Source organism: Sebastes umbrosus, chromosome 10, assembly GCF_015220745.1.
Source record: "Sebastes umbrosus isolate fSebUmb1 chromosome 10, fSebUmb1.pri, whole genome shotgun sequence".
NCBI classification, from domain to species: Eukaryota; Metazoa; Chordata; class Actinopteri; order Perciformes; family Sebastidae; genus Sebastes; species Sebastes umbrosus.
In genome coordinates, this window is record NC_051278.1 from 4594327 (window position 1) to 4607319 (window position 12993).

Here is a 12993-nt window from a genome sequence, read left to right on the forward strand (position 1 = left end):
TAAGCAACAAAACTACAACTTCTTTAGGTATGTGTAGGCAACAAATCTACGACTTCTTTAGGTTTAGACAATAAAACTACAACTTATTTAGGTTTAGTCAACAAAACTACAACTTCTTAGGTTTAAGCAACAAATCTCCGACTTCTTTAGGTTTAGACAATAAAACTATGACTTCTTTAGGTTTAAGCAACAAAACTACGACTTCTTTAGGTTAAGGCAATAAAACTACGACTTCTTTAGGTTTAAGCAACAAAACTACAACTTCTTTAGGTTTAGACAACAAAACTATGACTTCTTTAGATTTAGACAACAAAACTACAACTTCTTTAGGTTTAGGCAACAAAACTACAACTTCTTTAGGTTTAGGCAACAAAATTACGACTTTAGGTTTAGACAACAAAAATACGACTTTAGGTTTAGGCAACAAAACTACGACTTCTTTAGGTTTAGTCAACAAAACTACAACATCCTTAGGTGTAGGCAATAAAACTACGACTTCTTTAGGTTTAGGCAACAAAACTACGACTTCCTTAGGTTTAGGCAACAAAACTACGACTTCTTTAGGTTTAGGCAACAAAACTACGACTTCCTTAGGTTTAGGCAACAAAACTACGACTTCTTTTGGTTTAAACAACAAAACTACAAATTCTTTAGGTTAAGGCAACAAAACTACAACTTCTTTAGGTTTAAACAAAAAAAAACAAGTTAAGTGAAAAACATTGGGTTTTGGAATAAAATAACTACGAACACAAAGACAACTATACATTGTTGGTTTCACACGGGATGCGAACTCCAGTCGCCCTGTGTTTTGTGTTATAGCAACTGATAACGGCTATTTAATAGCCTGACAACAGTCTAATCGGCTGACCATTTGGACCTCACGGGGTCTTCATAATTATTTAATTAATGATCTTCACCAATAAAGTCACCTCAAATCATACTCAAAACACTTTCTCTGTTTAATAATAATGTTTGTATTCGCTAATTATACTATTCTACCTTGCTGTTTGATTGTTTTTATCACTGTTAAGCTTAACTCAACTTTGCCTGCAGGTTTTTCACAATAAAAGCCTAACGAAAGGGAAGGACTATGTCCATAGAGCCGCTGAAAGACCCTCAATGTTGTCAGTGTCATCATTTCCTCATATTTCATTATCCTGCCATGTTATAAAATCACCTCATTTCATTATACCTTTACTGGATAAACGTTTGTGCAGAAAGTGTTGAGTTTCATTTATGGTGTCTTAACAGCACCAAAACAAATCAGCAGTAGAAGTGACTCTTTTAACATTAATACTGTTTTTATTGACTGTTTCCAATCAATTCCACTTTTGATTGCTTAAGCTACTCTCAATTAAACTCAACCTTGACTGTGAGAGTTTCACAATAAAAGCATAAAAAAGGGAAATATTGTTTATATTGCTGCTGAAGTTGAAGTAACTCTTTTAACGCAAAAACTGTTTTTATTGACTACATTTTTTTTATTAATTGTTTCTACTTTTCTGGGGGTTGTTTTATCGCTGTTAAGCTACTGTCAATTAAACTCAACTTTGCCTGCAGGTTTTTCACAATAAAAGCCTAAGGAAAGAGAAGGACTATGTCCATAGAGCTGCTGAAAGACTCTCAATGTTATTAATGTCACCATTTGCTCATATTTCATTATCCTGCCATGTTATCAAATCACCTCATTTCATCATACCTTTACTTTGTTAAACATGTGTGCAGGAAGTGTTGAGTTTCTTAACAGTGCCCAAAAAAAACAAATCAGCAGTAGAAGTGACTCTTTTAACACTAATACGTTTTTTATTGATTGTTTCCAATCAGTTCTACCTTGCCGTCTTTCTGATTGCTTAAGCTACTATCAATCAAACTCAACTTTGCCTGGAAAAGTTTCACAATAAAAGCATAGGAAAGGGAAATATTTTTTATATTGCTGCTGGGACATTTTTTAATGTAATGTCATCTAATGTTATGTCTCATCATCTGATTCTAACTTGTCATCATTTATTCATGTTCCATTACCCTGTCATCTTATCAAATCACCTCATTTCTTCATTGTTTGAAACATTTTTTGCAGAATTTTTTTCTGCTTAACGGTGTTTGAAAAAAACGTAAAGCAGAAGTGACTCTTTTAACACTATCGATTCTACTTTGCTGGGTGGGGGCTTCAATGGTTAAACTACTCAGTTAAACTCAACTTGGTCACTTGTTGTACCTTACTTATATTATACCAGTTATGTAGGATGTTTCCATCTTGAGTTCTGTCTCCCAGTTATCTCTAATATTCAGAGTAGATATTCAACGATGCTCTAGTATGTGTTACACAGTGTCACAATCCCTTCTTGAAAGACAAAACGAGTTTGTTGTTGTTTATGTCTGCAGAAACATGATCATCACATGACACTCGTATATATCTGACTGTGTGTGTTGTGTCTCTACAGACTCTCTACAGCTCCATCAAGAATGAGAAGCTTCAGTGGACCATGTAAGTCTCCCTACTCCTCAAGTATGAACCATCATCTGGTTTATACTGGTTTCTAACACACAGCATGTACAAACATCTGAAGTGTGTGTGTGTGTGTGTGTTGAAATGTGTCTGCACATTTCTATGTGTGTGTGTGTTTGTCCCTGCTGCCCGACTCGCTTATTTAAGCCTCAGTTGCCACGGCAACCGTTTCCTGCTTTCTTTCCTCGCTGTAATTACAGGTCAGCATCCCAACGCCCATGCTTGACTGTGGACACACACACACACACACCTCTGTCTTCATGTGCAGTCTATTTAACTCTTCACGTCTTTCTCTGTTTGGTTTTTAATGTGCTGCAGCTATTTGGAAAAGAACTGTTCTGATTACATTATAAAATTACATTAAACTATAGTATATAGTATATAATCAGGTAAGTTACAGGTTGGTTTCAATAAATATTTTAAGATTAGACAGTGTAAGACCTGTTAAACATTTAATATTTTACACAATTAATGTACTTTCTACTTAATATTTATACTTAATTAAACATGTGTACTTTTAGTGGTTTTAAGTATTTTAATATTTAAGTAAAACTGTTGTGATTATATATAAATGACACAGGAAATAAAACATTAGACAATTAAATAGAGATGAGTTCATAGGACCTGGCGATGTGATGAGATAGCTTCAGATGATGAAATATAAGAGGATATTAAATAAAGATATACTAACTTAATAGATGAGGTGATGATGCGATGAAATAAACAGGAAATTGGTTAGCGTAGGTGGGAAGTCGTACTTTATTCAAGATCTTTGGTTCTCATGATATTTGCACATTTCTACGCTCTTGTGTTGATCTTAACGCTGATTTAAAAAAAAAAAACAAGCAAACTAGAGGTGACTCTTTTTTGTTTGGTAAAGATTTGTTTTTATTTAAAGATGCTCAATTCACAGTGCAAACATGATACATCATCTTAAATAAATATATAGTGATAATAACATATGAATAATAATACCTAACATAAAATAAAGTAAATAAATAAATGCACATATTCAGGGACCGCCAAAATGAAAGTTCCTAGTAGAAGCTTAATAGCTGATAATGATTAAATAACACTATAACTGAATGATAACCGGTTCTGTCCTTCATCTTCTGAAGTGATGAGGAGGACTTGAGGAAGTCCATGTCGGAGCTGGCTGACGTCCGAACAGACTCCGCCTCCCATACCATGAAGCGACTGGGGAGTGGAGGAAACCCGTTGGTGAATGTCGCCCATCAGGCCGACGGCGAGCTCTACAAGAGCGGCTTCCTGGTCCGCAAAGTCCACGCCGACCCCGACGGAAAGAGAAGTACGTCTTTCTGACTCTGACTCTTCTTAGTCTTCTTCTTTGTCTTCTTCTTTTTCTCCTTCTACTTCTTCATCTTCGTCTTCTTCGGTTCTCCTTGATTTGAGCATATTGTTTTATGCTAAATGCAGTAGGCCTATCTGTGAGGGTTTCTTGACAATATTTGTAATTGTTTTGTGTTGTTAATTGATTTCCATTAATAATAAATATATACAAACATTTTTATAAAGCAGCGTGTTTGCCCACTCCCATGTTGATAAGAGTATTAAATACTTTACAAATTCCCTTTAAGGTACATTTTGAACAGATGAAAAATGTGTGATTAATCGGGATTAACTTGTTTAATCGATTGGCTGCCCTAATTATAATAATATTAGTCTTTATTTATTTAATATTCTCTATTTATTTTATTTTTTTTAAATCTATGTTACAAAGTGTTTCACAAAACCAACAAAATCAGTTTTAAAATGTTTGTTTTTAAAAAAATAATATAGTGTAGAAAAGGGTTAGAATAGGATATAAGAATAAAACATTTTTAAGGAAATTACAGATAGATTAAAAGGAATTACAACAACAATATAATTTTAATTTAATTTAATATTTTTTAAATAATAATTGAAATGCATTTAACGCGACTTGTGGACTGAGGTGTGATCTCTTTCCTGCACTTGTGATGTTTAATATCCCATGATGCCTTGCTTTTCCCAGCTCCACGGGGTAAGAGGGGGTGGAAGTCTTTCTACGCCATGCTGAAGGGTCTGGTGCTCTACCTGCAGAAGGTAAACATCTCAACCACATTTCCCAGCAGCCATGCATGCCAGTTTCTCCACATTAAGGGTCTATTTTTAACTCTGTGTGTCCCAAATATATATATGAGAACAGGACAATCATTTGGGTCAGACAGAAATGATCTGTTTTTACTGTTTTTAAAACTCTTAACTCTTTTTTTGTGAAGTAGTTGATTTAAATCTGACACCATTTCTGTAGTCATAACTTTGTTTTTAATACTCAGCTTTTCAATCCATACGTAAGATACAACCTTCTCTTGTTATAACAGGATTAATTAGTATGTTGCTATAGCAACACAGATCCCATCAGTGCATAAAGACAAAACACTGTAGAAGTTTACTTGGTTTAATTTAGTGTAATCATGAGTTTTGTGATATATATATATATATATATAAGATATATATAAGATAAAATGATATGTTAGAAATGTTTCTTGTTAAAACAATAATTTGCTTTCGCGCTGCTCTGTGATTGGCTGACAGGATGAGTACCGTGCGGAGCGAGATCTGACGGAGGAAGACGTGAAGAACGCCGTCTCCATCCATCACTCTCTGGCCATGAGAGCAGCCGACTACAGCAAGAGACCCAACGTCTTCTACCTGAGGACGGCCGACTGGAGAGTCTTTCTGCTGCAGGCTCCGTAAGGACCTGTCTGTCTGTCTGTCTCTCTGTCTCTCTGTCTCTCTGTTTCTCTCTCTGTCTGTCTCTCTGTCTCTCTCTTTGAATGTGTATCATTCTGTCTGTCTGTCTCTCTGTCTCTCTGTCTCTCTCTCTCTCTCTCTGTCTGTCTCTCTGTCTGTCTCTCTTGTCTCTCTCTCTGAATGTGTCTGTCTGTCTGTCTCTCTGTCTCTCTGTCTCTCTGTCTCTCTGTCTGTCTCTCTGTCTCTATGTAATGAGCTCAGTTTGTATCAAGTGACTCTGTCTGATGATGTCATCGTCTGCAGTAGAATCACAGGAAGTGACTCTGGACCATCGTCTGTTGTCATGGTGACCAACAGTTCATTAAGTCTTCCAATCAGAGGAAGACGTCAGGTTGACTGTTTGTGTCTCTCACCTTTTCTCCTGCAGCAACCCTGAACAGATGCAGTCGTGGATCACACGCATCAACGTCGTGGCGGCCATGTTTTCTGCCCCGCCGTTCCCGGCAGCGATCGGCTCCCAGAAGAGATTCAGCCGTCCTCTGCTGCCGGGATCCAACACCAAACTGTCCCAGGTACAATCTATGATCCACATCTGGATAACGGTCCAGCTCCATTAACGGGTCTGGATTCGTCTCAGATAAAGTCACCGCTTCATGATTGTTTCTGTCTTCCAGTTTGATTTAATATTCAGACGTCATGTTGAGTTTTATCGTCTGTCCCGACAGGAAGAGCAGGTCAAATGTCACGAGAACCGGTTCAGGGCGGTTTCCTCCGAGCTGGCCGACCTCACGGCTTCCACTCCGGACAGGAAGGTGAAAGGTCGTGAACTGGAGGAGCAGAAACTTCGACAGGAGTACCTGGAGTTCGAGGTGAGAGGATTCACAAAAACACACAAAAGGAGGAGGAAACGCCCACTCAGCCGTTAGCAGTGACGTAGGTTAGCACAGGAAGCTAATCAATAAGGTTATCAATAATGTGAACGCTAGCACTAGCTGAGTCAACGTTAGCTGTGATCAGTTTGGAAATAAGTGGGGTTGGATGTATACCCCCGTGTTCTGAGAGGTAAAATTACTGTTTTTGTGAATGGAGTTTGGTGGCTTTGAAGAGAGCGATATAACGGCTTCAGTTCCCCGTCAGAAAGGCGAGGTAAAGCAGCTGTGGACGGGAGCAGCAGGAGAAATCAATATCAGTTTAAGTGTACACTATATTTAGAATATTTTCACAGCTTTACCTCGCCATCAGACTGCCCTTTCTGACAGGGAACTGAAGCAGTTATATCGTCTTCAACGCCACCAGACTCCATTCACAAAAACAGTAATTTTACCTCTCTGTGTTATCGTATGATTTGGTGAATCTGAACTATCCGAAGTCACACAATAACACAAACTAACTAACTGATCGATGCAGCGGTAGACTAGCAACTCCCCTGTTCTGAGAGGGAAAATGACTGGTTTAGTGAATGGAGTCTGGTGGCTTTTGAAGAGAGCGATATAACGGCTTCAGTTCCCCGTCAGAAAGGGCTCACTGTTTCTCCAAACTTCATCTACTGTAGTAGTACACTGACTATGGAGAAGTAGCTCATACAGCCTCACTGAGAAACTTACTACTTTGACTTGAAGATGAAGTTATTGCCTTTCTGTAAACATTTCAATCATGTTTGTGTTTTATTAGGTTTGGTTGTTCCTCTCTTAACGGTGTTAAAACCCTTCATAATGTTTTATCTGCAGTTAATGGTGCAGTAAAAATCAGTGACAGTTGCTCTGCAGCTCCTTCTGTCTCGTTTCTGCTCGTCTTCATCACAGACTGTCTCTGAATCAGTCTGGTGTCAAACAGGCTGGGCTGTGTCGGGAACACGGCGTTAAAGGACCAGTCTGCTGTTTACTTTCTGTTCCTGCTGATCACTTTCATCAGCCAACAGTTTTTACATCTAGTTAAGTCTTCTCTGCAAATCAACCTGCAGAGTGAACGGTTATTATTGTTTCCTGTTTCTTTCTTCAGTCAGAAATCTAATCAAATAATAACAACAGACGCGGTGAGTTCAGGTCCTGTCGTTTTCTCTACTTCAGTAGGAAGATTATTTAGGGGACGTTCACATGCTGCGTCTTTTGCACACTCAAATGCGTTGTTGTCAATGTAGACAATCATTGTAATTTATCGTCACTGTTTTGGCTGATGCCGAGGACAATTGCTCGCGACTACGGAGTGCAAGCACAAGCAACAGGATGCTGGTTGCAGTTCACTTAACGGCCATCGGTGTCAGTAATAACAAGAATTTTCTGAAAGTTACGTATATTACCTTTAAATATCTGTTAAAAATAAAGCAGTATTTTCTAAATTGAAGGCAAATTACTTTTCAAAAGAAGCACCGTTAGCGGTTCGCCACTATCGTTAGCCTATGGGACTAACTAGCTTTCTGCTACTTCATTATCATTTCTACAGTAGCGCCCCGAGAATGAGGTCGATTGAGAGAAACTTTAAGTTCAAACTGTCAGTTCCAACCCGGCGTCTATCTGTCTCCGTCCTCCTCCACAGAAAACCCGCTACGGTACGTACGCCATGCTGCTTCGGGCCAAACTGTCGAGCGGAGACGAGGACCTGTCGGCTTTCGAGTCGCGGCTGTTTGACGACGGCGGCCTGCAGAGGGCGCACTCCAGCCCCACGCTGCCTCAAGACGCCACCATCAAGGAGAAGACCCGCGGAGCCAAGACGTCAAAAAGCTTAAAGGTCACGTCGTCCTCGACCTCCAAGACCAGCAGCAGCGTCAAAGTGGAAAGCAAGAAGAAGAACGGCAGCGGGAACAACCAGCAGCCGGAGCTGCAGCAACAGAGCAGCAAACAGGAAGAGGCGCCGTAAGGCGGCGAGGATCAGGTTTTATACAAAGTGTGTAGCTGGAGACGGACGTGAAGCATCATGGGCAGCAGGCTGACATCCTCCTTTAAACCTTTTCTGTTAAACCTCTTCTGATTGGCTGAGGTGGTTTTTCCTCCAGAGCCGAGCTGAGACGTTCGAGGTCGGTGGGAGAGGAGACGCTCGTCACGAAGGAGGACGACCGAGCGGACGAGTTCAGGAAACACTACTGAGCGTCTGAAGAGCGTCCGTTTATTTCTCGTCCAAACATCAACTTCAGCAGGTCAAAGTTTCAGAGTAAAAGCTTTATTTCCTGTCAAATCTTTAATTTCAGGGACTTTCTGAAAGCATTTTATTGTTAAATTGACGGATGAAGAGCTTAAATATGAGAAATCGTTCATCAGTCTGCAGCAGCCATCAGCAGTCTGTAGGTACTTTTTTTATTTTTTTTTCTCCCAGAGTGACAAAAACTGACCTCCTGCACGGTCCGTCGCTCTGCTTCTCCTAGCAACAAACTGAGGGAGCAGGTTGCCATGCCGACCAGATATGACGGACGGAGCGCGTGGGACTGTTGCCGTGGCGACCGAGCAAAAGGGGGAGGAGGGAGTAATTGAGAAGGGGGGGGGGGGGGGGGTTGAGACTCTGGAGTCAGGACTCCCCCGGCCAAAAAAACAAACAGACCGCCGCCGTGATGATGATGCGTCACAGAACACAATACCTCCTCCTCCTCCTCCGCACTTCAGTGTGTTTGTGTGTGTGCCTGCGCGTGTGTGTGTGTGTGTGTGTGAATACTAACTGAAGGCTGATCAACGCGTCACTGCAGTCGGTTTTATTTATGTTGTTTTCCTCACTGAGTGACTGCTGGAACAAACAGGCTGTACGGAAGATCATTAGTGACTAAAAACTCCTGACTGAGCAAACAAAAATAATAATTCAAACTTTAATCAATCTGCAGGCTGAGTTCAACAGGTGTTTGATAAATTACTCACTGGTGGGTTTTGTTGCACTTATTTCGAACCATAGAGGTAAAGAATTTCAATATCCAATTTCAATTTTTTTTCTTTATTGAATTTTCAACAATTTATTAAAAACAAAAAAAAGTTTTGTATGTGTACTTACAAATATCCAGTATTATAATACAACCCAGTAGCAAAGCAGTTTGTGAAATAGTAACGATATTAAATGTATTGATTCGAGTACATAGACGCGAATTTCATGTTTTTATCGTGATGGTCAGCACGAAAAAACATTTGTAACCCACGTAATCGTGAACCGGGAAGTATAAAGAGCGGCGAACTCGTGGGTTCAGGTGGGTCAAAAAACACCGGACTTTAACCAGGAGACCGCTGTTCATGTCCCGTGAGAAACCAGAAGTCAACGTTGACTTATTTGTCACGTAACTTCCGTACTTAAGTTACACCACTCCCAGAGTTATATAACCCAAACCGTGATCTTTTCCTAAAGCTAACTTAGTAGTTTTGTGGCCTAACCAAGTCGATATTTTCCTAAACTCAATTGCGTAGTTTTATTTTGAAAATACTGGGGCGGAAATTGACACATGCGTCACGTGTTGCTGAACATTCGTAGGAAAACTACATTGTTGAAAGTCGTGCTGAGCGTCACGAAAAAAAAGGAAATTCGTGTCTATGTACACGAATCAAATAGATTCAATTTTGTGACTATTTCAGAAACTGCTGTGAGAATGTGTTGTATAATAATATATATAAAGTAACATATACATAGAGATACAAACATATTAATGAACAAACAATATTAAATTATTAAAAATAGTTAAATAAGATTAATTCCCATTACAAAAATGGTGAAATAATATTAATAATAATTATTATAAACATTACATTAGACGCACTTACAATACCTAAATACTCAACACTTATATTGCTTTACATTTATCTACATCCGATACTTAAATGACCTCTATTACAGATGCTGTAATTATCAATCAATCCGTAATTTATAAATTGGCCCCAGATACGTTGAAACCTCCCTTGTTTGTAATTTTTTCCAAAAGTAAAAAAAATATTACACCACCGCCAAATAAAGTGATGCTTTTTTAATCAAAACATTGGATATAATATACAAAACATAACAAGTAAAGACATTGACATTATGCAAATAATATATAATATGGAACTTATTTATTTCTTCATGTGGCTTAAAGTATTAAAGAGACATGATTTCTGAAAGTTTGTGATTTATAACATTTTGTCACCAAAATATAAAAATTAGAGTGAGGGTAATTGTGTTGGAAAAGTTGAACAAATAAAATTAAAATTAATTAAGTGGCACTCTCAGACCTGCAGGCTGGTTTCACCTCAGCAGTTTTGTCGTTAATGAACTTCCTGTCTTTGCTGGAAACTGAATAATGTCTGAATCCGTCCACTTTACATTCCTCCTGTTTTCTACTTAAAGTTTATGTAATATGCTGAAATGATCTTTCTTGGTTTATTGATTGGAGATGAGAGTTAAGAAGTTTTAATCGTCTGTTTGTTAACGTGATGAAACTTAAAGAAAAGAAAACGACCGTTGAAAAGTGAAATCTTTAGAGTCTCCTGATCATGAAGTCTTCCACATGCAGTTTCCTCTCGCTGCCACTCGGGGTCACCAGACGTTGTACACACAGTAGTAATACCACAGAGTAAAAAGTCCTGCATTCAAAACTATAATTAAGTAAAAGTACAAAAGTATCAGAAACAAAATATACTTAAAGTACCAAAAATAAAAGTACTCATTCTGCAGAATAATCTCTATTATATTATAGTATTCTAATGATTGATGCATTAATGTGTTCATCACTTTAATGTTGCAGCTGGTAAAGGTGGAGCTACTTTTAATGACTTTATATACTGCTGGTAGTTTAAGTAAGGGATAATATACAGCTAGCGTGTCGTTGTTGTGAAATAAACCCCGACAGGGCGATGCTGCACGTCTCTCATCGCCCTGAAGGGGTTTATTTCACAATAATGACCGGCTCGCTGTACATTATCCCGCATATCACACGGCTACTTACTTAAGAAATAAGACTTACTTTATAATAAGAAATCAATCATTTGACACAAAAAACGGTCCGCCAGAGTCCGACATCAGAACTGCACCCATAGCAACGGTCTGTTATACATAGCAACAGTCTGTTATAAAGAAATAACAGACCGTAGAACGCCGTGATTAACCAATCAGAATCGAGTATTTAACAAAGCCGTGTAATTTATAATAATACATCGGCATTTATTAGTTTTACTTTACATTTATTTACCTCTGAGACAAAATTGTACTTAAAGTACTTGAGAGTGAATGTACTTAGTTACTTTCCACCACTGTGAAAGATAATTAGAAGATTAAGGGTTAAACTTTGTTCAGGTAGAGCTGGGGGATGATTCATCATTTAAAAAAGAAATCAGCAAAATTAAGAAAACATCATTGAGATATTATGTTATTTATTTGCCTTAATTTGCAAAACCAAATGTCTAAATTGAGCTATTTAATTAGATTAATCTCCCCACGAACAGGTTATGGGATTATTATTAATATTTATTACACGCCGTTGTTGAATGCTTGATTCTGATTGGTCAATCACGGCAATCTGTGGTCTGTTATTTCTTTATAACAGCCTGTTGCTATGTATAACAGACCGTTGCTATGGACGCAGTTCTGATGTTAAACCATTTTGTGTCAAATTATTGATTTCTTAAGTAAGTAGCTGTGTTATAAGCGGGATAATGTACAGCTAGCGGGTCATTGTTGTGAAATAAACCCCGACACTGTACATTATCCCTTACTTATTTATATTAATATTGGCAGTCTTGGACCTCCATATTAGGACACTTCAGTATCACTGAATCTGAAACCTAAAGACATCCAGTCATCTTTGATTTACTTGCTGTGATGTAACAACGCAGCTGGTTGTTCATCATGAATAATTAGGTTACAAACTGAACAGACGGAGCTTCAAACAGAAAACAGGTGTAATGACAGGAGACGTCACCAGGTGGCAGCAGAGGGCAGCTGGTTGTTGATGCTTTTTCTTCTTCAGGACTCTGAAGGTTTCATATGTGGTGTGTTTAAAGAAGTTAAAGAATAACACCAGGTTTCATCCTCAAAAACCTCAAGACATCTTTTATATCCTGTGTTACTTTGCTAATAATTAAGCATTATTTTTTAAATGTTTGTGATCAGGAACCCAAACAGCTGGAACCTCTTTAATGCTGAACAATAATAACCTGAAAACACTGAGGGAAAACTTGAAGATTTGAGTTCCTGAGGGGAGAAAATAACAAAGTTGGACTGTTGTTCTTTTGGTTGTTTCCAGAGATCAGTGTGATTTGTGATTTCAAACACTGCTGCTGCTGTTAAAACCTCCCTGGACTGACTATCCTCTTGTACAGCCGGAAACACAGAGCTTTCAGAGGGGTTTCTTTCTGGTTGTTCTTCAGACTGTAAAGACGCTTTAACAAAAACGCCGCAGAGGACTGTAGAAAACAAACATTTCAAAGGTACGAAGAGAACTGAAACTATGAGGAACTTTTTTTTTTAGATCATGGTCTGTAGAAAGTTGTTGTCACGCGATCTCGCTCGTTCTTTCTCAGCACACGCTATGATAACCACAATCTTCCACGTTTGTTGCACGCCACACTAGTCGACCTGGTTCTCAGTCATGATCGGCGCTCATGAGCTTCGACAGAAAGATCACAGACACGAGCCAAATTTCTGGAGCGTTTTTAACGTTCGACGCGTTCGACGCGTTCGACATCAACTCCAACAGACTGAGGACTGTTTTGCTTTGCTGGTGGTGTGAACTCCCAGTTAGAGAAAGGAGTCAGCTCAGACCCAGAACACACTGGACGGACTGCATATCCCATCAGGCCTTGCAATGCTTCAAGATCCCC

At 38.7% G+C, this 12993-nt stretch overlaps 1 protein-coding gene across 1 annotated transcript in view; it reads left to right on the plus strand.

Annotated features, from left to right (window-relative positions):
• Nucleotides 1-9360, plus strand: part of psda (pleckstrin and Sec7 domain containing a) — a 49380-nt gene extending 40020 nt beyond the window's left edge. The window contains exons 13-19 of the mRNA XM_037782103.1: nt 2442-2485; nt 3625-3815; nt 4521-4591; nt 5084-5241; nt 5670-5814; nt 5968-6111; nt 7775-9360. Coding sequence (XP_037638031.1) covers nt 2442-2485; nt 3625-3815; nt 4521-4591; nt 5084-5241; nt 5670-5814; nt 5968-6111; nt 7775-8095 — 1074 coding nt within the window. The 3' untranslated portion in view covers nt 8096-9360. The remainder of the gene's footprint in view (nt 1-2441; nt 2486-3624; nt 3816-4520; nt 4592-5083; nt 5242-5669; nt 5815-5967; nt 6112-7774) is intronic.
• The last annotated feature ends 3633 nt before the right edge of the window (nt 9361-12993 follow it).